The 24647-nt window shown below is 36.0% G+C and overlaps 1 protein-coding gene and 1 pseudogene across 4 annotated transcripts in view; both read right to left on the minus strand.

The window, feature by feature from the left end:
- Positions 1-24647, minus strand: part of ZRANB3 (zinc finger RANBP2-type containing 3) — a 307849-nt gene that overhangs the window by 145869 nt on the left and 137333 nt on the right. For 3 of the 4 annotated variants that reach the window (XM_045868960.3, XM_064586450.1, XM_064586451.1), the window contains exon 4: positions 8577-8755. In XM_045868960.3, the coding sequence (XP_045724916.1) occupies positions 8577-8755 (179 nt within the window). The remainder of the gene's footprint in view (positions 1-8576; positions 8756-24647) is intronic. The other variant, XM_064586452.1, reaches the window with a different exon arrangement.
- LOC129045636 (small ribosomal subunit protein eS26-like) lies at positions 5428-6932 on the minus strand (annotated as a pseudogene).

Genomic DNA, 24647 nt, shown 5'->3' on the forward strand with positions numbered 1-24647 from the left:
CTTAAAAAAAAAAAAAGAAAGGATGCTATGTTTTGTCAAATGCTTTCTCTGCATCTATTGAGAAGACATATTGTCTTACTCTTCATTAATATAATCATGTTGATTAATTTGTGGATATTGAACTATCCCTGCAGCCTAGAAATAAATCATACTTGATTATGGTGAATAATCCTTTTAATGTACTGTTGGATTCAATTAGCTAGTCTCCTGTTGAGAATTTTTGCATCCATTCTCATCAAGGATACTGGTCTGTGATTCTCCTTTTTAGTGGGGTCTTTGTCTTATTTTGAAATCAAGGTGATGCTGGCCTCATTTAATGAGTTTGGAAGTTTTCCTTCCATTTCTATTTTTTGGAACAGCTTCAGAAGAATAGGAATTAATTCTTTAAATGTTTGGTAGAATTCCTCAGGGAAGCCATTCAACTTTGGACTCTTGTTTGTTGGGAGATTTTTGATTACTGATTCAATTTCTTTCCTGGTTATGGGTCTATTCAATTTTTCTATTTCTTCCTGTTTCAGTTTTGGTAGTTTATATGTTTAGAAACATAATGGAATGTGTCCATTTCTTGCAGATTGCTCAATTTTTTGGCATATAATTGCTCATACTATTCTCTTACAATTGTATTTCTGCAGTGTGGTTGTGATCTCTCCTCTTTCATTCATGTTTTTATTTATTTGGGTCCTTCCTCTTTTCTTTTTGGATAAATCTAGGTAGGTGTTTCTCAATTTTATTAATTCTTTCAAAGAACCAGCTTCTAGTTTCATCGATCTGTTCTACTGTTTGTTTTTTTTTAATTTCTATATCATTTATTTATGTTCTAATCTTAATTACTTCCCTTCTTTTGTTGGTTTTAGGTATTATTTGCTGGTCTTTTTCCATCTCCTTTAGGTGGAAGGTTAGGTTTTGTATTTGAGGCTTTTCTTGCTTCTTGAGGAAGACCTTCCCTCTTAGGACTGCCTTTGCTATATCCCAAAGGTTTTGGACTGTTGTGTTTTCATTTTAATTTGCTTCCATGTATTTTTTTAATTTCTTCTTTAATTTCCTGGTTAACTCATTCATTCTTTAGTAGGATGTTCTTTAACCTCCATGTATTTGTGGTCTTTCCAAATTTTTACTTGTTGTAAGCTTCATAGCATTGTGGTCTAATATATGCATGGTATGATCTCAGTTTTTTTGTACCCACTAAGGCCTGAGTTGTGACCCAGCATGTAATCTATTCTGGAGAATGATCCATGTGCACTCAAAAACAATGTGTATTCTGCTGCTTTAGGATGAAATGCTCCGAATATGTCTGTTAAGTCCATCTGGTCCAGTGTGTCATTCAAAGCCCTTGTTTACTTGTTGATCTTCTGCTTAGACCATCTATCTGTTGCTGTGAGTGGGGTGTTAAAGTCCATTATTAATGGGGCACCTGGATGGCTCTGTTGGTTAAGTGGCTGCCTTCGGCTCAGGTCACAATCTCCGGACTGAGATTGAGCCCCACGTTGGTTGGATTCCCTGCTCAGTGGGGAGTCTGCTTCTCCCTCTCTCTCTGCTGTTCCCCTTGCTTGTGTGCTCTCTCTTTTAAATAAATAAAATCTTTAACAAAAATAATCCCCTATTATTATTGTATTATCAATGAGTTTAAGTTTGTTATTAACTGATTTATAGAATTGGCTGCTCCCAAGTTGGGGGCAAAAATATTTACAATTGTTAGATCTTCTTGTTGGATAGACCCCTTTATTATGAAGTGTCCTTCTTCATCTCTTGTTACAGACATTGGTTTAAAATCTAGTTTGTCTGATATAAGCATGGCTACTCCAGCTTTATTTTGATGTTCATTAGTATGATAGATGGTTGTCCATCCCCTCACTTTCCATCTGGAGGTGTCTTTGGGTCTAAAACGAGTCTCTTGTAAGCAGCATATCAATGGGTCCTGTTTTTTTAACCACTCTGATACCCTGTGTCTTTTGACTGGAGCATTGAGTCCATTTACATTCAGAGTAGTTACTGAGAGATATGGATTTACTGCCATCATATTACCAGTAAAGTTCCTGTTCCTGTGGATTGTGTCTGTTCCTTTCTAGTCTTTGTTGCTTTTCATCTGTCCTTCCTGCTCAAAGGGTCCCCTTTAGTATTTCTTGCAGAACTGGTTTAGTGTTCATGAACTCCTTTGGTTTTGCTTGTCTTAGAAACTCTATTTCCTTCTATTCTGAATGACAGCCATGCTGGATAAAGTATTCTCATCTTCATATTTTTCTCATTTAGTATGTTGAATATATGATAACACTCCTTTCTGGCCTGCCAAGTTTCTGTGGACAGGTCTGCTGCTACCTACCCTTGTAGGTTAAGGACCTTTTGTCCATAGCTGCTTTCAGAATTCTCTATCTTTGAATTTTGCAAGCTGCACTATGATATATCTTGGTGTTTACCTGTTTTTACTGACTTGGAGGGTAGCTCTCTGTGTCTCTTAGACTTGAATGCCTGTTTCCTTTCCCAGATTAGGGAAGTTCTCAACTATAATTTGTTCCAATAAACCTTCTGCCCCCTTTTCCTGCTCTTCTTTTTCTGGGACCCCTATGGTACGGATATGATTGTGCTTTGTGGAGTCACTGAGTTCTCTAAGTCTCAATTCATGATCTAATAGTTTTATTTCCCTCTTTTTTTCATTATTTACCACAATTTTATCTTCTCTATCACCTATTCAATCCTTTGCTTCTTCCATCCTCATTGTGAGTACATCTAGTCAGTTTTGAATCTCAGTTGTAGCATTTTTTATTTCGGCCTGACTAGTTTTTAGGTGTTTTATAGCTACAGCCAGGGTTTCTCTGGTGTCTTCTATGTTTCTTTCATGCCCAGCTAGTATTCTCATGACTGTTCTAAATTCTTATTCAGATATATTGCTTATATCTGTTTTGATCAAATCCCTGCTTGTGATTTCTTTTTGATATTTCTTTTGGGGAGAATTCCTCCATCTTGTCATTTAGGTTTCTGTATTTTGCATATTATGAAAACTTGTTAAGTTTCCTGCTCCTGAGAGTAATACTATATTAAGAAGGGGTCACACACTGTCCAGGGCCTGGCATGTCAGGAAATGTTTCTGGCGTATGCTGTGTGTGCTGTGCTGTTGTGCTTTGGCTGCTCATTCCCACAGATCAGTCCTCTACAGAGTTCCTCCTTGCTTGCAGTGGGGAGTGTTTGGACATTTAACTAGGTGTGCTTTGATTTATTTGTTAAGATAAGCCAGATTTAAAAACGGGGGGGCGCCTGGGTGGCTCAGTTGGCTGGGAGTCCGACTCTTAGTTTTGGCTCAGGTCATGATTTCAGGGTTGAGGAATCAAGCCCCGTGTTGGGCTCCCTGCTCAGCAGGGGGCTTGCTTGGGTTTCACTCCCTCTGCCCCTCCCCCTGTTTGCACACACTCTTTCTAAAATAAATAAGTAAATCTTTAAAAAAAAGCCTGATCCAAAAAAATGAGAAAAGGAAACAAACCAATAAACTATAAGCCTGATACCAAAGAAAAAAGAAAAAAAAATAAGATAAAAGAAAGAAAATATAAAAAATTTAAAAATTAAAATGAAAAACTAAGGAAAAAATAAAAATAAATAAAAAAGGAAAGCCTGGTCTTATTTCCACCACAACTGAAGCTGACATTTTGGAGCACTTTGGTGTTGAGTTGTATAAGTTCTTTATTTTTTTTTGATTCTATTCCTTAATCACACAGGTCATTTGCAAATGTCTTCCCATTCAGTAGGCTGCCTTTAGATTTACTGATGCTCTCCTTAACTGTGCAGAAGCTTTTTATTTTGATGTAATCCCAACAGTTTATTTTTGCTATTGTTTCCCTTGCCTCAGGAGACATATCTAGAAAAAAGTTGCTACAGCTGATGCAGAGAAATTATTGCCCGTGCTCTCTTGGAGGATTTTTATGGTTTCGGGTCTCATGTTTAGGTCCTTAATCCATTTTGAGTTTATTTTTGTGTATGATGTAAGAAAGTAGTCCAGTTTCAGGGTGCCTGGGTGGCTCAGTCAGCTAAGCATCTGCCTTCAGCTCAGGTCATGATCCCAGAGTTCTGGGATCGAGTCCCGCATCAGGCTCCTTGCTCAGTGGGGACCCTACTTCTCCCTCTGCCTGCTGCTCCCCCTGCTTATGCTCTCTTTCTCTGTCAAATAAATAAATAAAATTAAAAAAAAGTTTTTTAAAAAAGAAAGTAGTCCAATTTCATTCTTTTGCATGTTGCTGTCCAGTTTTCTCAACATAATTTGTTGAAGATACAGTCTTTTTCCCATTGCATATTCTTGCCTCCTTTGTCAAAGATTAACTGATCATATAATTATGGGTTTATTTCTGGGTTTTCTATTCTGTTACATTGATTGATGTGTGTCAATTTTTGTGCCAGTACCATACTGTTTTGATTACTACAGCTTTATATTATAACTTGAAGTCTGGAACTATGATGCCTCCAGTTTTGTTTTGTTTTTTTCAAGATTGCTCTGGCTATTCAGGATCTTTTGTGGTTCCAAATAAAATTTAGGATTGTTTATTCCAGTTCTCTTAAAAATGCGGTTGGTATTTTGATAGGGATTGCATTTATTGTATAGATTGCTTTGGGTAGTAAAGACATTTTAACAATATTTGTTCTTCCAATCCATGAGCAGAGAATGTCTTTCCATTTCTTTGTGTTGTCCTCAATTTCTTCCATCAACGTTTTATAGTTTTCAGAGTACAGGTCTTTCACCTCTTTGGTTAAGTTTATTTCTAGGTTCTTACTATTTTTGGTGCAACTATAAATGGGATCGTTTCCTTGATTTCTCTTTCTGCTGCTTCATTATTAGTGTACAGACATGCAATAGATTTCTGTACATTTTGTGTCTTGTGATATTACTGAATTCATTTATCAGTTCTAGTAGTTTTTTGGTGGAGTCTTTATAGTTTTATATATAGCATATCATGTCATCTGCAAATAGTGAAAGTTTTACTTCTTCCTTTCCAATTTGGATGCCTTTTTGTCTGTTTGCTGTGGCTAGGACTTTCTGTACTATGTTGAATAAAAAAGTGAGAATGGATATCCCTGTCTTGTTCCCGACCTTAGGGAAAAGCTCTCAGTTTTCCCCATTAATGATGATGTTAGCTGTGGGTTTCTCATATAAGAACTTTATTATGTTGGGGTATGTTCTCTCTAAACTTACTTTGTTGAGGGTTTTATCATGAATGAATCTTGTAGTTGTCAAATGCTTTTCTGCATCTATTAAAATGATCACATGGTTCTTATCTGTTCTCTTAGTGATGTGATGTAATGTAACATGTTGACTGATTTATGAATACTAAACCATCCCTGCATTCTGGAAATAAATCCCAATGGATCCTGGTGAATGATTTAAAAAAAATATATTGTTGGATTTACTTTGCTAGTATTTTTTTTTTTTTTTAGGATTTTGCATCTATGTGCATAAGGGATATTGGCATGTAGTTCTCTTTTGGTGGTCTTTTTTCTGGTCTTGGTATCATGGCAATGGTGACCTAATAGAATCATTTGGAAGTTTTCCTTACTTTTCTGTTTTCTGGAATAGTTTGAGAAGAATAGGTATTAATGCTTCTTTAAATGTTTGGGAGAGGGGTTCCTGGGTGGCTCAGTGGTTAAGTGTCCAACTCCTGATTTCGGCTTGGGTTGTGATCTCAGGGTTGTGGGATCGGGCCCTGTGTTGGACTTCACACTGAGCATCAAGCCTGCTTGGTATTCTTTCCTTCCCTCTCCCTCTGTCCCTCCACCGCTCTGCCCCCAGCTTGCATACTCTCTCTCTCTCAAATAAATAAATAAATCTTAAAAAAAAAAAAAAAAAGAAATGTTTGGTAGAATTCTACTGTGAATTGATCTGCTCCTGGACTTTTGTTTGAGTTTTTGAATACTGATTCAAATACATTGCTGGTAACTGGCCTGTTCAAATTTTCTATAATCTCTTGTAATCTTATGTATTTCTGGAGTGTTGGTTGTTATATCTCCTTTTTCATTTCTGATTTTTTAAATTTAAAACCTCTCTCTTTTTATGAGTCTTTGTTTTCAAGGTATTATCTCCATTTATTATTTTTTTTCCGAAGAGTTTTTCTTCAGTCTTGAATGTCTTAGCTCCTCACATGGGCTTTGGTGGTGGTCACACACACAGGTCTAAATTGGGATGGGGGTGTTCAGTTCTTCTGTGCTTCAGGAGAGTGATTCCTGACTACCTTGCTGTGTATGGTACAACTCACACAGTAATGTAGTTTCACATACAGCTTGGGGAGAACACAGGCATTGAAGATACTCACTATGGAAATGTCCCTGACAATGATAGCCCTCTACTATGTTTTGAGTAACAAATTTCTTAATGGCTTTGTTCTTAGGCACACAACAGGCATAGTTGGTGCAGTGAAGAGTCTGCACGTGGCTGTGGCCCTTTTTGGCACAATTATTCCTTCTTTTCTTGGTCATCTTGGAAGTGAGGACCCAAGAGAGGATGGATCACTGTGTTTTCATTTGCATTTCTCTCTTAGCAATTTTTTATTTCTTCTTTGACTTCTTGGTTGATCCATTTATTATTTAGGAACATGTTATTTAACCTCCATGTATTTGTGTTCTTTCCAGATTATTTGTTGTGGTTGATTTCTAGTTTCATAGTGTTGTGATCAGAAAAGATGCATGGTAGGATCTAGATCTTTTTGAAGTTGTTGAGACTTGTTTTGTGGTCTAATATGGGATCTATTCTGGAGAATGTTCCAAAGTGAACTTCAAAAGAATGTGTATTAAGCTGTTTTAGGATGGAATGTTTTGAGTATATCTGTTAAATCCATCTGGTCCAGTGTGTCATTCAAAGCCACTGTTTCCTTGTTGATTTCTGTTTGGATGATCTGTTTATTGACATAAGTGAGGTGTTAAAGACCACTACTATTATTGTACTACTATTGAGTAGTTCCTTTATTTTTGTTAATAAACATTTTATGTATTTGGGTGTTCCCATATCGTGTGCATAATATTAATAATTGCATGTTTTTCTTAATGTCAACTATATTTTAAGCCCTGGGTAAATCTAGCTAATATAGAGACTTAAAATTTTCTTTTTGTAGTGAAACACTAGGAAAGCTTTCAGAAGAAAAGTGTAGAATAAATATTACTAACTTAGGTATACTGAGAACCATATACAGAAGACAAGGGCTTGAATGTCCACTGAGAACAGTCCATGCATAAGTGGCATATGCCAAAAGGAGTTACATGTATTTTTGGTAAATACATGTTGCCAGATATTGGTATATATCTAAAGTTGTTTCTTAAGCACTTGGAAGACACTGGCTAAGTTTTTCTTTCCCTAAGGTGACATCCTCGAGAAAAGTTATACTCTGGGTTGTAGTACTATCTAACAAATACCAAATGTTATCCAAATAAAAATATTTGCCTCTATTTAATTGTAGAACAATATTTCCTAAAAAATAAAGAAAACTATATGAACTAAATAAAAGATGATAGAAGATACATATTTTAAGAAAATTAAATGTAAACTTTCAGATAAAATATAGCTAACAAAAAGTGGCTATAAATGCCTCGGTTCATTCTACATTCTCTAAATCCTTAAGTCTTAAATTTTATATAGTTTTATTGAAGAAGAAGAAATTTATAATTATTGCCAGCATTTTATTTTGACCATGCAAATACTGTCCAAATGTCCTTAGACCCATAAAAATATATTTTATAGAATTTTAGTTCAAAGGTCAAAAGAGAAAAGGCCTCCAACTATTTTTTCAGGACATTCACAAAGGTCAAAATTATTTCTACAAATAGTCTTTATGTTAACAATCCTAGAGAATACAATACAATAAAATCATAATAAAAAATGTAACTATTAACAGACATTTATTTCAAATATGTATATTGCCTTTTATTTGAGGCTCAGAAAGTGGTAATTTTGAACTACTGCAAACATGAGAATTTGCAAAATTCACCTAGAAACACAATGTAACAAATTACTAATATTCAAATAGGCTGGTTTATCCCAATGGCTAGAAAACAAATTTTAAAAACCCAGTAGCTATTTTATGATTTATTTTTGAGGAGATATTTCAAATAATCACAAAGTGAGTATATTCAATATAGAAAATATTAAAATTATAAATGAATATAATAAAGAAAATAAAACTGGTTAATACTAATTTTGAGTTATATATAAAACTTGCATATTAACCAACAACTTGGAAAGCAAAATCTGCCATTGATGCAGACAATAAAAGCTCACAAGGTTCAAGTTAATCATTGAAAAGTTGGGAAATTTAATTTTCAACCCCCAAATCGTCAGCTTTAAGTATATTTAAAGTATATATAAAATAGATATATTACATAAATCTTCAAAAGTGTACGTATTTATGTTTAAAAATATATCATAAAGGAATTTAACATCAAATATACTGTTGGGTTTTAGATAAATAATTCATATTTAAAAATGTAAAATAAAATTCTCCACACTATTCTCTTAGTTCTAAATTATGACTTATATACTTTATTCCAAACATCAGCATATACTAAATACATGCAAGGCTTTTTTTTCCCCCCTCTAATGATGAAAAAATCATTCTTACCCCACGTCAGTTTTATTCTGAATAACATTGATACCTTCTGGACTCAGCTCTGGGATCCATTTCTCTATTTCTTCCATCCAGGGATATCTCAGAGATGAAGGGACCACTATTAAAAGAGGCCATTCCTCCTTATAGAAGTAAGCAATTGCAATTGCCTGGATTGTCTTTCCTAGACCCATCTAAAATAAAAATAAATTAAAAATACATAAATATGTAAGTAAATGCTGAAATATTTTGAATGAAAATATTAATCAAACATTTACTTAAGAGTATTATCATCAAAATAATTTTCTAACGTAAAATCAATTGGATTACATAGTTAATAAAAAGCACAAGATTATGATGACCTTTAAAATTCATTAAGCAAATTATGTTATCTTCTAACCATTTGTGACTGGACTTAGAGACAAAATAACCTGTTATTTAAAATATTAGTTATATTGAATTCATATAACTTAATTTTATAAAGATGTATATGACCATTTATAAGTTCATCTCTTAGAGAGCACAAGGGTAAATGACTTACCTATACAACACAATATCATGTTATTTTAAAGCTAGAATAAGCCCTAAATCATGCACATCTTACAAAAGAAATAAGCATACAGTGGTTATATTCTCTATTCAACTTAACATTAATCGAATGCAAAACTAGTGTGAGAGCCCAGGTCTCCGGTGTCTTCCCACTTAATTGTTTTCACACTTATATCATAATGCCCCATTTCTAAGCAGTACCCATTTAAAAAGTAGTTACTAAATCAATGTTTTTATTTTTATTTTTTAAAGATTTTTTATTTATTTATTTGAGAGAGAGAGAATGAGAGAGAGAGCACATGAGAGGGGGGAGGGTCAGAGGGAGAAGCAGACTCCCTGCCGAGCAGGGAGCCCGATGCGGGACTCGATCCAGGGACTCCAGGATCATGACCTGAGCCGAAGGCAGTCGCTTAACCAACTGAGCCACCCAGGCACCCTAAATCAATGTTTTTCGTGGTTTTGTTCCTAACAGCCAGAATATGAAGACAACCCAAATGTACTTCAACTGGTACATGGATAAAAACTGGGGTACATCCATGTAATAGAATACTATTTATCAATAAAAAGGGAGCAAACTATTGCTATACACAACACGTTGCATTTTGCTACATGAAAGAAGTCAAACTCAAAAGCAACATACCATATGATTCCATGTTTATGTCATACAGAAAACTCATCAGAGTCGAGGAGTGGGAGGAGGAGAGCAGCATGAGGGAACTTTTGAGATGATGGGGCTGTTTTGTATTTTGATTGTGGTGATAGTTAAATGTCTGTACACATTCGTCGACCTATAGAATTGCTCATTTAAAAAGGATGAATTTACCTAAAAGAGTGAATTACACCTCAATAACACTGACTTCTTTAAAAAAGTAGTTATTAGGGGCGCCTGGGTGGCTCAGTCGTTAAGCGTCTGTCTTCAGCTCAGGTCATGATCCCAGGGTCCTGGGATCGAGCCCCACATTGGGCTCCCTGCTCCACAGGAAGCCTGCTTCTTCTCCCACTCCCCCTGCTTGTGTTCCCTCTCTCGCTATGTCTCTCTCTGTCAAATAAATAAATAAAATCTTTAAAAAAAAAAGTAGTTATTATTATGGATATAAGAGAGAGACTAAAAGATGTAAGGACTACTGACTTGATGTTTCAAAGAGAAAAAAGATACAGATACCTAATACAGTTAATTTAAAATGAATTTTAAATGCTGAGCAAAATTAAGAGACAAAAAGGAAATTTGGGATTTTTAGCAAGTCTCCACTAAGAAAATCTTGTTTTATGTATTTTTCATTAAACTACTGCTATTAACAATGACAAAAGTAATCCCAGAATATTCAAGCAAGCTAACATTTATATTAATCACACTCAGAAAGAGAAAACTAGTGTGAATTACTTAGGAAGATGTTCTTTTGATTGGAATAAAGACTGTCAAATGGAGACAAGGTAAATGAAATGTAGTCAGTGACTTTGTTTCTGACCTGGTGTTCAGTAAGTGCTCAGATATTTGAATCCATGAGTGAATTAATGAGTAAATAAAGATCAAGATTGTTAAATTCTGTGCGACAGGCAAAACCCAGGCAGAGAAAAAAACAGGAAGGAATACTGAAAAGATTTTAGTGCAAGAGCAGTATTATTAGCTAACATTTCAAAGTTCTGAGGCAAATCACATTCAAAAATAGAGCCAAAGCAGGGGCGCCTGGATAGCTGGGTGGCTCAGTCAGTTTAGCATCTGGCTCTTGATTATAGCTCAGGTCATGATCTCAGGGTTGTGAGAGTGAGCCCCGAGTTGGGCTCTGTGCTGGGTGTCACGGAGCCTGCTTAAGATCCTTTCTCTCCCTCTGCCCCTCTCCTGCAAAAAAGAAAAAAAAAAAAAAAAAAAAAAGCCAAAGCTAAGTCTAAAACCTTTAATGTATACAAATAACCTAAATGTCCATCAGTGGTTGAGCCGATAAAGAAGTCATGGTATATATAGACAATGGAATATTATTTCAGAATAAAGGGAATCCTGCCATTTGCAACAACCTGAATGGAGTGTGAGGACATTATGCTAAGTGAAATAAGCCAGAGAGAGAACGATAGATACTGCATATATCATGTATACATAGAATCTTTGGACAAAAAAGAAAGAAAGCACCAAACTCACAGTAACAGAGAGTAAAAAAGTGGTTGCAGGGGCTAAGGGATAGGGAGAATAGGGAGAGGCTGGTAAAAGGGTACAAACTTTCAGCTGTAAGATAAGGTCTGAGGAACTCATGGACAGCATTGTGACTACAGTTGATAACACAGTGTTGTATGATTGAGGTTTGGTGGGATGGTGGAACTAGGATGTTCTCAACAAAACAAAACAAAATGAAAAACCCAGAAAAGTATAGATATGTGCGATGAGTGATGTGTTAAATGTATAGGGGAAATCCTTTCACACTATATATGTGTGTCAGGTCATCATGATGCATACTTTATAGGTCTTGAAATTTGTTTTTCTGCTATTCCTCAGTAAACCTAAAATTATAAAAAAATACTGGATATGTAAGCTTTTAATATTGAAACAAGATCCATTTGCAGATAAAAATCGTTTCCTATCTAGGGTGTGAAGAATAAAATTCTGGTTAAGTTAGGCAGGGCTTGGTAACTGGGTAACTTAGGAATACAGACACACATACACACACACAGCCTACATACTTTATTACAAAATTAAATCATTTTACAGCCTAATATTCTATATCTCTTTCTAAGGAATAGCATACAACCCCAAACTTTAGGCCTACACAGCCAAATTTAAGATTTATTTGATGGTAGTAGACCTAACCCTAAGAGAAATAAATAACTTTTACATAACTTAGTTTTATAAAACCAAACCTAAGGCAATTATGTACCAACATCTGGTATAATGACTGCTATATTTTCTTGTCCTCAAAAGCCAACCAATCCTCATAGCTGAACCCACTTAAACATCACTAGATTCTGGGACCAATATGATTCCAAGGCAGCAGAGATTTATAAATTACAGATGTTTCCTGCCTTGCTTATCCCTAACAACTATGACAAAGGAGCACAATTCCAGGAACTGAGCCATGGTCAATTCTGTGTGTGTAGACCATACCACCAAGTAACTCTGTGCCATAGCTATGGTTACCTGGCTTTGCTTCCTGCAGTGGGTTCATAGATCATTTTCTTAACTTCTATTTCTCTGGAAATAGGGGTCTGTTTGCTACCCTAATTTTCTGGAAAGTAGAAGTCTTTGTGCCTCAGATTCTATTACCGGATCTTTTGCTTGCTGCTCAATTTACTTGGTGCCTGTCTACCTAGAATTTTGTGTATTTCATGTAGTGGGACTAACAGTTATCTCTGTGTTAACCTGCCAGGCACCTTAAATTAAATTTCCTAATATTGTCTGCTACTGATATCAGGGTCACAGGTTTTCAACAGGGATGTGTGGAAACAAAAACTGAAACAATAGGTAGGAAAAAGGTGGGAAAAGAGAAGTTATGGATTGAAAACAGAGAGGGAACTGACATAAATACAGGAAAGAATAAGAATAATCAAGATGTGCTGAAAAGCTAATCTCATTAAAAGTTTGAATTTATTTTTATTTTCTAGTTCCCTAATCCTGCTTTCTTGTATATTTGCTATATTACACCAAATGAATAAGTTTTTAATTCCAGATGTGTCATTTTTCAGCTCTAAAATGTACATCAGAATCTTTTAAAATATATTTTTAGATTCTTTTTAATAGATTAAATTCTCTATTGAAATTTTTTATCTATTCATTTCTGTTGTCCACCACTTCCTTGGTTCTCTTGAATAAAAAAACACTGTTATTTTAAAATCTCTTTCTGATAACACCAATATCTGATCAACTGTGGACTCTATTACCTAATTTTCCTTTTGGTACTGTTTCTCAGCATCCCTTATATTTTTAATTGGATTCTAGAAAGTGATTGGTGAAGAAATTATAGAAGCTTTGGATGATATCTTCCCCCAGACAGAAATTAGGTTAAGTTTTCTTTTGGCATACAAATTGAGTAAGAGCAGATACCTCATTCCCTTTAAGTCTTGGTTTAGGCAAGTTTATTTCATATTTGCCCGTATTACTAGGGTATGGCCTTTACTACTAGGGGGTATACTTCTGGAGGTCACCACAAGCCCAAGCAGGGTATTTACCAAGATTTTTCTCCCTTGACAAGGCACAACTCTGATGTATGTCCTCAGCACCACAATAATGCTAAAATCTCTGCCTTGGTCTTTCTCCTCCAACTACAAATTTCTGCTGGGCTTTTTGGAGTCGCATCCTGGGCATGTACACTTTAAGAAATGGCCAATGATGTGAGGGTAATATCTATGCAGATTTCTTGGGACTTTCTCTCAAGTTACCTTCTCTCTGGGATTTTTCCCTTCATTTCCCAATGGTACAATGCATAGTTTGATAGCTATAGACAGAGTAGTCTCTGATACAAACCAGTTTAAGCAGCCTGTTTCAAATATGTGGCCTATGGCTTTAAGAAGAGAAAGAACTGAAGATACAGTGATCAATCTAGGCAGCTGAAGAAGAATGGAAAGTCAATTTGGGGAGCTATCAGTGTACTATTTCATTAAGTTTAGGAAATTCTAAATATTTTTTATTGTTCCCAGCTATCTTATCACATGATTTCTTAATAACATAAAAAAAATGACTGCCTTTTAAGAACTAAACTAATAAATTTTTTAAAAGTAAGTAAAAATCAAGAAATAAGGAGCCATTTTAAAAAGAAAGAAAGATTCCCAAGCCAATGAGTCTTAAGTATAAGAAATGGAAGGATTAATTTAGCTAAGAAGGTAACGTGTTGAATACAAGAATAAACAATGGGAGCAAAGCAAAGGGTATGATAAAAAGTCTGATTCCATTTTTAATGTTTGAATGCTGACAGCTTTTAAGCCCCATTAGTCCTCCTTACCCTCTTGCTCTAAATCCGGGCAAGCTGATAAGAAATGTGGGCATTACTTCCTTTAGCATCAGAGGGAAATTCAAAACCACAAAACCACAGCCCTTATGTTGAAAACCATGATCTTAGGCCAATTCCATGAACGCAATAAAAAACCAAGTCAGTCTCCTTTCCTTATTCTCTCATGTATCCTCTTACAGGCACAATTCAGTAGAAAATAAAATCTCATGGAACATCCTTGAATAAAACATGATTCAAACTAAAAGTATATGACTAAAATCTCATGCTCCCATTAAAGAAAGAGTGGATCACATAATACAGGAAAATTGAGTTCTAGATAAAATTTGTAAATAGGAAAATAATTGCTAGGACAATATTTTTACTATATGTATATATATATGAACTTTAAAAAAATGTACTTATATTTCAAGTATTTTCCAAAGAATTAAAATAGCATAACATTCAATTATAAAACCAAAAACACTCTCAAATAATGTGGGTATAAAAAAGTAACTATACTCAATAGGCGGTTCAAAGTCTTTGGCTCTCACTACAAAAGAATTTGTTCAAGTAAAATGGTCCAGTGTTTCAAGATGATTAAGTCTAAATCAACTATTAAGAACCAAAGGCACAGGGGCGCCTGGGTGGCTCAGATGGTTAAGCACCTGCCTTCAGCTCAGGTGATGATCTCCAGGTCCCTGCTCAGCAGGGAATCTGTTTCTCCCTCTTCCTTTGACTCTCCCCACTGCTCCAGCTCTTTCTCTCTCTCTCTCTGTCTCAAATGAATAATAATAAAAAAAAAAAAGAACCAAAGGCATAACAACTATCTAGGTACTACATAAGAAGAATTAAATAGAATACTTTAACTTCAAATATACATTTTATCAATGTATTCAAAATAATAAATCACTATTTTATTTAGGAGAATAAATTTGGATTTTCTAAATGTCTTATTCCACAAAATTAGTAAGAGAAATTAAACAATGATCTTAACTGACATACAGAATTTCATTTTCTTTTTTTTTTTTTTTTTTAAGATTTTATTTATTTATTTTGACAGAGAGAGATAGTGAGAGCAGGAACACAAGCAGGGGGAGTGCAGGCTTCCTGCCGAGCAGGGAGCCTGATGTGGGGCTCGATCCCAGGACCCTGGGATCATGACCTGAGCTGAAAATAGAAGCTTAATGAAAAACAGAAGCTTAATGACTGAGCAACCCAGGCAACCCAGAATTTCATTTTCAATTTTTTGTATTGTGATTGCATTTATACAGTAAATGCATAAATCAGAAAATGCCTTCTGACTGAGAATTTTGTTTTGACTAGAAGTTTCCAATTAAAAAAAATTTTTTTTTGGAAGTTTCCGGTTTTAAAGTTATAAGCAATTTGTATTTTTAGGGTAAGGATGTAGGTTCATCTTTAGAGTAGGTGATCAATTTGTTCTAGATGAGATTCCTTTAAAGAAGACTTTTAGATATGCAGACTTTAAATCTTAATGACAGACTGAATTGAGTAAAGAAACCCACATATAGAAATGTCAGACTGAAATCTTATATTCAATTATTTATTACTGTTAAGGAGATGTATGGTTTAGCAGAACTATTTCTGTATCCTTGTAGATTAAATTATATAGGCATACCTCATTTTACTTGATTTATGTAATTTGCAAATAGTGTTTTTTAAAAATAGAAAGTTTGGGGGCGCCTGGGTGGCTCAGTCATTAAGCGTCTGCCTTCGGCTCAGGTCATGGTCCCAGGGTCCTGGGATCGAGCCCCACATCAGGCTCCCCGCTCGGCGGGAAGCCTGCCTCTCCCCCTCCACTCCCCCTGCCTGTGCTCCTCTCTCGCTGTGTCTCTCTCTGTCAAATAAATAAATAAAATCTTAAAAAAAAAAAAAAATAGAAAGTTTGTGGAAACTACATCAAGCAAATCTACTGGTGCCATTTTTCGAATAGCATTTGCTAATTTCATGTATCTGTGTCACACTTTGGTAATTCCTGCAATATTTCAAACTTTTTTATTATAATTATATTTGATTATGTGATCTATGATCAGGAATCTTCCATGTTACTATTATAATTGTTTTGGGGCACCACAAACCACACCCATATAAGATGGCAAACTTAAATATTGTGTGTGTTCTGACTATTCCACTGACAAGCTGTTCCCCCATCTATCTCCCTCTCCTTGGACCTCTCTATTTCCTGAGACACAACAATATTGAAATTAGGCCAATTAACAATCCTACCATGGCCTCTAAGTGTTCATGCGAAAGGAAGAGTTGCATGTCTCTCACTTTAAATCAAAAACTAGAAATGATTAAGCTTAGTGAGGAAAGTATGTCAAAAGCTGAGAAAGGCCAAAAGCTGGGCCTCTTGTACCAAACAGTTGCCAAGTTGTGAAACATTCTTTTTTTTTTTTTTTAAAGATTTTATTTATTTATTTGACAGAGAGAGACACAGCGAGAGAGGGAACACAAGCAGGGGGAGTGGGAGAGGGAGAAGCAGGCCTCCCACTGCCATCCTCAACTCAGTGTCTTATTTTTAGATAAAGAAGTGTTTTATCCCATCGTCTTGCCCCTCAAGACCACCTCCTTTCCAGCCTCATTTGATCCCAGTGTTTTCCCTTCAGGAGAAAGCCTGCTACCATCCATGAGGAAGAGCTAGACAACCAGAGAAGTGTGACAAAGCATTTCTGAAAAGGTCGCCTCTTCATTCTTGAGTAAAGAGAATATCAGGCCTGTATGTCTGTATCCCTATGGTCTGTTCTCTCTCCTAGTCTTCTGTAAGACAAAAATACATGAATGAACACACACATGCACACACACACATCTAAGAAGAAACAATAATTTTGCAACATACCATCTAAATCACCTATAGGAAAGGATCATGACCTGAGCTGAAGGCAGTCGCTTAACCAACTGAGCCACCCAGGCGCCCTGTGAAACATTCTTGAAAGAAATTAAAAATGCTACTTCAGGGAACACACAAATCATAAAAGAGCAAAAGAGCCTTTTTACTGATATGGAGAAGGTTTCAGTGGTCTGGATGGAAGAGCAAGCCAGCCACAACATTCCCTTAACCAAAGCTTAATCCAGAGCAAGGCCCTAACTCTCTTCAATTCTGTGAAGGCTGAGAGGTGAGGAAGCCTCAGAAGAAAAGTCTGAAGCTAGCAGAGGCTGGTTCAAAAGCTGTCTTCAGAACATAAAAGTGCAAGGGGAGGTCACAAATGCTGATGTAGAAGCTGCAGCAAGTTCTCCAGAAAATCTAGCTAGGAACATTAATGAAGGGGCTACACTAAACAACAGCCTTGTTGTTTAGTGTAAACAACAGATTTTCAGTGTAAACGAAAGAGCCTTCTATTGAAAGAAGATGCCATCTAGGACTTCATAGCTAGAGAGGAGAAGTCAATGACTGGCTTGAAAGCTTCAAAGGACAGGCTGAGTTTCTGGGTAGGGGCTAGTATGGCTGGTGGCTTTAAGTTGAATCCAGGGCTCATTTACATTCCAAAAATCCTACGGCCTTTAAGAATTATGCTCAATCTACTCTGCCTGCATTCTACAAATGGAACAAAAAAGCCTGGATGACAGCACATCTGATTACCACATGGTTAGCTGACTATTTTAAGCCCACTCTTGAGACCTACTGCTCAGAGAAAGAGATGCATCTCAAAATATCACTGCTCACTGACAATGCACCTGGCTCCCCAGGAGCTCTGATGGAAAGAAAGGGACAATGAGATGAATGTTGTTTTCTTGCCTGCTAACACAACATCCATCCTGCAGCCCATGGGTCAAGGAGTAATTTTGACATTGAAGTCTTATTATTTAAGAAACACATTTTGTAAGGAAACAGCTGTCAGAGTGATTCCTCTGATGAATCTGAGCAGTCAATTGAAAACATTTTGGAGTATTCACCATTCTAGATGATATTAAGAACATTCATCGTGATTCATGGGAAGTGGTAAAAATATCAACATGAATAGGAGTTTGGAAAAAGTTGATTCCAACCCTCTTAGATGACTTTGAAAGGTTCAAGATGTTAGTGGAGGAAGTAACCGCAGATGTGGTAGAAATAGCAAGAGAACCAGAATTAGAAGTGGAGCCTGAAGATGTGATGAATTGGTATAATCTCATATAGCACTTTAACAGATGAGGACTTTCTTCTTATGGATGTGGAAAGAAAGTGGCTTCTTGACATGGAAACTACTTCTGGTGAAGATGCTGTGAAGACTGTCAAAGTGAAAACAAAGGATTTAGAATATTACATAAACTTGGTAGATAAAGCAGTGGCCAAGTTTGAGAGGACTGACTCCTATTTTGAAAAAAGTTCTACTTTTACCCAGTTTATGTGGGTAAAATGTTATGTCAAACGGCATCACATGCTACAAAGAATTGTCTGTGTATTTTAAAGTTTTTATTTAAATTCCAGTTAGTTAACATATAGGGTAATATCAGTTTCAGGTGTACAATATAGTGATTCAACACTTGCATAAAACACCTGGATCTTATTTTAAGAAAGTGCCACTGCCACCCCAATCTGCAGCAATTACCAACCTGATCAGTGAGCAGTCATCAACATCAAGGCAAGACCATCTGGCAGCAAAAAAATTATGACTTGCTGAAAGCTCAGATGTTGGTAGAGTAGTTTGTGACAGGTCTCCCCAAAATATGCCAATTTGTCATTAAGATTATTTTGCGTTATTAACAATTAAAACCCTACAGGATTTAGGAAAAGCTCTTTACCTCCCCCAAGATTGCCAAAAAGAATGTAGATGGAGGATTTGCTGTAGGAAGAGACCTATCACTATAGATAACTGCATTGTAATATGTATGTATGTAACAGGTATGGAAGACAGTCAGGAAAGTTCTTTATGTCCCGTTGTTTCTAAATGGCCCAGCCAACATTTATGTACCAGTTACTCTTTTCATCATCCTGTGAGCTGCATTCCTTCCCTTTTAAGTCCAACATCTCTACCCCTTTCTTTTTGGTTCAAAATGATATATATACCTTTTTTAACTGTCTTTGGAATTGCATTTCTATGTGGATTCCCAAAATATATGAAATTAAACTGAATTTTCTCCTGTTAATCTGTATCTCATGTCAATTTGATCCTCAGTTTAGCCAGAAGTATCTTGAAGGGCAGAGTAAATGTCTTCCTACCCAACAACTGTTAGCATTTTGTAGCAGTATTTTAAGTTAAGGTATGTACATTTTTTTCCCCAACATAATGCTAGTGCACATTAACAGACTACAGCATAGTGGAAATACAACTTTTATATGCACTAGGAAACCAAAGAGTTCATTTGACTCACTTTATTGGGGTGGTCTGGAATTGCACCTGCAATATCTCCAAGGTATGCCTATAATTTCCTTTCCTATAGGTGATTTAGATGGTATGTTGCAAAATTATTGTTTCTTCTTAGATGTGTGTGTGTGCATGTGTGTGTTCATTCATGTATTTTTGTCTTACAGAAGACTAGGAGAGAGAACAGACCATAGGGATACAGACATACAGGCCTGATATTCTCTTTACTCAAGAATGAAGAGGCGACCTTTTCAGAAATGCTTTGTCACACTTCTCTGGTTGTCTAGCTCTTCCTCATGGATGGTAGCAGGCTTTCTCCTGAAGGGAAAACACTGGGATCAAATGAGGCTGGAAAGGAGGTGGTCTTGAGGGGCAAGACGATGGGATAAAACACTTCTTTATCTAAAAATAAGACACTGAGTTGAGGATGGCAGTAAAACTCAAGTAGGTCAGCTTACTGATACCATGTGGGAGATAGCAAAAAGAGTACAGTGATGAGGCTCTGCAATGAACAGAGAGGCTAGATCTGAGCAAATATACTTTAAAAATAACCATTTTTACTATTAGCAGTTAATTGTTACACCTTCAGTAATGAAGTTTTATCCTTGACAAATTTTTAGGAAAGTTTCATTAAAAGTCACAGCTTTACAAATGGGAAAAATGTTATCAACAGATAAATTTGAGTTAAGGGTATATGGAAGCTCTTTGTACTATTCATATTCTTGCAGCTCTTCTATATGAATGAAGTAATTTTCAAATAAAAATCTGAGGCAAAAAAGTTACAGTTCCACAACCTAGTATCACTTGTGCTGGGAGGAGGAATGAGAGGGCTGTCCTATATGTCAAAAAAGTGGCCAAGAGGAAATGATACTAAACTATTCCAGACAGTGCTGAAAGCAGAAAAACTTCTCAATTCTTTAAAAATTACTTTTAAAAGTCAATATAACACTGATATGAAAACCTGAAAGGCAGTACAAAAGATAATAAATGATCAGTCTCACCTGTGAGTATTGGCACAATCATTTTAAGTAGACTATTAGAACTTGGTAGACCACTGAACGTATAACAAATGACCAAAAGGAGATCAAGTCCAGGAATAAAAAGACTGTTCAACATAAGTAGGTCTGCTACTATAATTCGCAATGTTAACAGATCAAAGGAAAAATGTTCTATGGTAATCATTATGTTATGGTAATCAAATGTTTTAGCATTATATGCTAAAAAGGCATTATGTGCTAAAAAAAAAAAATCAACACTCATTCTTGATAAAAGCCCTTTTATTTGTTGACTATTACACCAAGAGGATAATGTCTTCACAGGAGAAAAAGTATGTGTCACAAACAAAAAGGCTGTACTGTTTTTAATGGATAAAACATTCCCATTAATATCAGAAACAGAAATGAGAAAGCAGTGAGATGTATAAATATTAGGACTGACAAGCAAAAAGTACTTTAGTTGCAGATATTACCAAATACTTAGAAATCAGAAGAATCAATAGGAAAATAATTACTACTATTGGTAGTAATACCTAAGTATTACCTGCAAAATTCAGGTAAGTAGCTAGTTTCAAATTATGATGAAAAAAGTTTGGTACTTTGGTATTTTGGAAGGAATAATCACAACAGAACAATGAAACAGAAGAGAATATAACAACACACCAAATACCTATGGGAAATGAAAACATGATAAAAGTGGCATTTTAAGCTACTGAAAACAATGGTTCACTCAATGCTATTAGGAAAATTCGCTAATAAAGGAAATCAGAGTATGTCACTCCAAAATAAGCCTCAATAGATTAAGGATTACTTTAAAGTGATTATTTTTGAGAAACAGCAGACACAGAAGAAGTTGTGAAGATGGAGTAGACGTTATAATTTTGTTTAAAAGGAAATCTCTATTTATGTGTCTCCCTCTCTATACCTGCAAGGGAGTGATGCCTGAAAACCACAAGAACTCACATGAATGGAGAAGGCACTGACCTAAATCTGCATAACTAACCTTATCCTTGTCTAAGATGCTTTTCCTGGTAACCTCCCATAACTGCCTGAACCACCATCTTTCTTTTGTGTTTAGTTGAATATGGTATTTAAGGTGGTGGCTTGGGGCATCTCAGGGAGTTTAATCATTTTTCCTGGGTATCTCCACTGTGTACATGAAGTGTTCATTTTAATAAACTTCTATTTATATATTTTTTATTTTTTATACCAGAAGACTCAGCCAAGAACTCAGAAGGGTAGAGGGAAAATTATATTTCCTCCCTTACAATCATATTTAGCTTTAAAGAGTTATAAGACATAGTAAAACATGAGATATGTAACTATAATGTGAAATGTATATGTATTATGCATTCAAACATTACCACTCTTAAGATAAGATAAATAAAATATCATGACAGAATAATATAGATTGGTGGTAAAGCTTCATAGTTCAGAAGGAGATTTTCCATATATTTTTTCATATCTTTTTTAAAACCTCTTTTTTAAAATTAAAATCAGATGAACAAACTGTAATAAGATTCTATTCATTTTCTCCATATGTATTATGGGATTAGTGCCTGGAGGCTTTTTTGAAAGCGAAATTCTAACACAACACAAAGAACATAATTATAGATGCTGAGGAAATGAAGAAAGAAAAGGAATAGGAAAAAAAAGTAGCCGAAACTTTTGGTTTTGATCTAGGTTCTTTTTTTTTTTTTGAGGGGGCAGGGGCAGAGGGAGAGGGAGAGAGAATCTTAAGCAGGCTCCATGCCCAGCGGGTGAGCCCAACATGGGGCTCAATCTCACAACCCTGAGATCATGACCTGAGCCAAAATCAAGAGTCAGATGCTTAACCCCTAAGCCACCCAGGCACCCCTTGACCTAGGTTCTTAAAATCTAACATACTCATGAATAACTCACTTGTTAAAAATTCAGGCTTCTGGGCACCAACTCCCCAAATTGTAATTTAAATAAATGAGACTTTTTTTTGTCTAAACATTTTTTTATTTTTATATTTTTATATTTATTTTTATTTATTTTTTAAACTGGACTTTTAAAATAATGACTCCTAAAGTGATTCTCGGTGGATGACTCTTAGGATGTATTTTAAGACTAACTACTCTAAAGACTAAACTTCGGGGTAAAAAAATCTTAGAGTATTTTGCTTAATTTTTGGCCATTTTATTCTCAAGATTAAAAAAAATGTGAAAACAGAATTGACACTTAGAGGATTTTGTTTTTGAACATAGTAATTTCTTCATAACCTTGTTCTGTTAAGTGATCTTAAATTACAATTCCAAGGCAGTACCAAAAACAGTGCTTTCCACTCCTAAAGAGAAAAAAATAAGCCCAAAATAATGTCACTTAGAATAAGACCCCAAGTCAGTAAAACCAGACTTAATACCTCATCTAAGAGCAGTTTCAACTTCCCCCCAAAATGCAGTCTTAACAGGTCAGTGAGTAATTTTATGATGGACACCGAGTCTTCACACAGGCAATCTCCATTCGCCAAAGGAAGACGAGGTAATCTGCATGGTAAGATCCTCTGCTCTTCCCCTTAAGGAAAAGAGACTTTGCCTGGAATAATCTATTCTTTCCTTTTGCTTATAACTTTCTAGCACCTGCCTTTCATTTTGTACAACTCTTTGGAGCTCCCCTCTACTTCTAGATGGCATGCTGTCTGATTCATGAATTGTTTAATAAAGCCAATCAGATCCTTAAATTTACTCTGTTGAATTTTGTCTTTCTAACACTACTTTGCTATTTAGTAGATAGAGTAACTTCAACAAAAACAGAATTCTGCTTCTACCTTCACAATCTGTTTAGATGAACTAACAATTTAACAGAAAAAGACATTTCAGAAATTTAATAAAGGCTCAAAAAGGGAATCTAATTTGCATGTTGCTTTATCTGTTATTTCATGTAGTCAATTAAAGGGCTATATTTAAGAGGTTATGATCAAAACTTAACTATTTAAAAAGTGGAAGAATAAATAACTTACATCACTAAAATATCGAGTTATGATGAACACAAAGAAATCAAACATAAAGCATTCATAAATGGAAGCAAAATGTGTGGAAAAATACAAAATTATCCATGTGTTATAATAACACTGTAAATATGCTGTTCAGAAATGGAAACAAAAGAGTCTCTCAAAAGCATATGAAAACAAAGACTAGGAAACAAAGGACAGGAGCTTGGGAAGATGGTGAAATGGAAGCAAAATTTGTGGAAAAACACTGTAAATATGCTGTTCAGAAATGGAAACAAAAGAGTCTTTCAAAAGCATATGAAAACAAGTACTAAGAAACAAAGGACAGGAGCTTGGGAAGATGGTGGAGTAGGAGGACCCTAAGATCACCATGTGCCATGTTTACAACTAGATATCATCCACTTCCCGAGACAATAAATCAGAGAGCCATACGAATACTGGCACAGCAAACTGTACAACTAAATATAGAGAAGAATCTGCATCTGAAAGGTTAGGACAGTCAGAAAGGCGGAGGGAGGCTGCCCACTGGAAGGAGGGAGCTGCATGCACAGAGAGGGCAGAGAAAAGGGCACCTACCAGGGAGAACACATGGGTAAGACTAATCCCCATAACGTTTGGCTTCAAAAGACAGAGGTTTTGAATTCCATGAGTTTGGGATTGTTTGTTTTTAAAATTAATTAATTAATTAATTAATTTAGAGACAGAGAGAGCTTGTGAGCTAGGGGGTGCAAAGGGAGAAGAAGAGAGAGAATCCTAAGCAGGCTCCACACCCAGCATGGAGCCCGATGCCAGGATTGATCTCACAACTCTGAGACCATGACCTGAGCCAAAATCAGGAGTCAGACACTTAAGAGAATTCAGCCACCCAGATGGCCCTGAATTCTAAGTTTGTAAAACCAATGTGACTTGGAGCCTGTAGCTTTAAAAGTTAGCTGACTCAGCACTGGAGGAGCTGGGAGGGCAAGTGATAGCCAGATCGATGCCCTTAAAGAAACAGCAGCCTACACAGAGAAGTAACATAAAAACTGCAATTTACACAGTGCCAGGGGCCAGTGGGAGACAGATTTGTTCATTCTGATTTCAGAGCATGTTGGGAGACTTCAAAAACAAAGGTGCTGGCAGGTGTCATTTTCCTCTCCTGCTCCCCAGCATAAACACAGAGCCATCTGCAAAATGTAGGGCTGCACAGACACTTGATACCTAACCTGCTAGCAGTGCCCCACGTCCATGTGTTTTCCATGTGTTTTCCTACTCCACCATCTTCCCAAGCACATGAGAGGGGGGAGTGTCAGAGGGAGAAGCAGACTCCCCGCCGAGCAGGGAGCCCGATGCGGGACTCGATCCAGGGACTCCAGGAT

The sequence above is a fragment of the Mirounga angustirostris genome, unplaced genomic scaffold, assembly GCF_029215605.1.
Source record: "Mirounga angustirostris isolate CCGP_5_RB_7025 unplaced genomic scaffold, mMirAng1.0.hap1 SCAF_3, whole genome shotgun sequence".
In the NCBI taxonomy this organism is placed as follows: Eukaryota; Metazoa; Chordata; class Mammalia; order Carnivora; family Phocidae; genus Mirounga; species Mirounga angustirostris.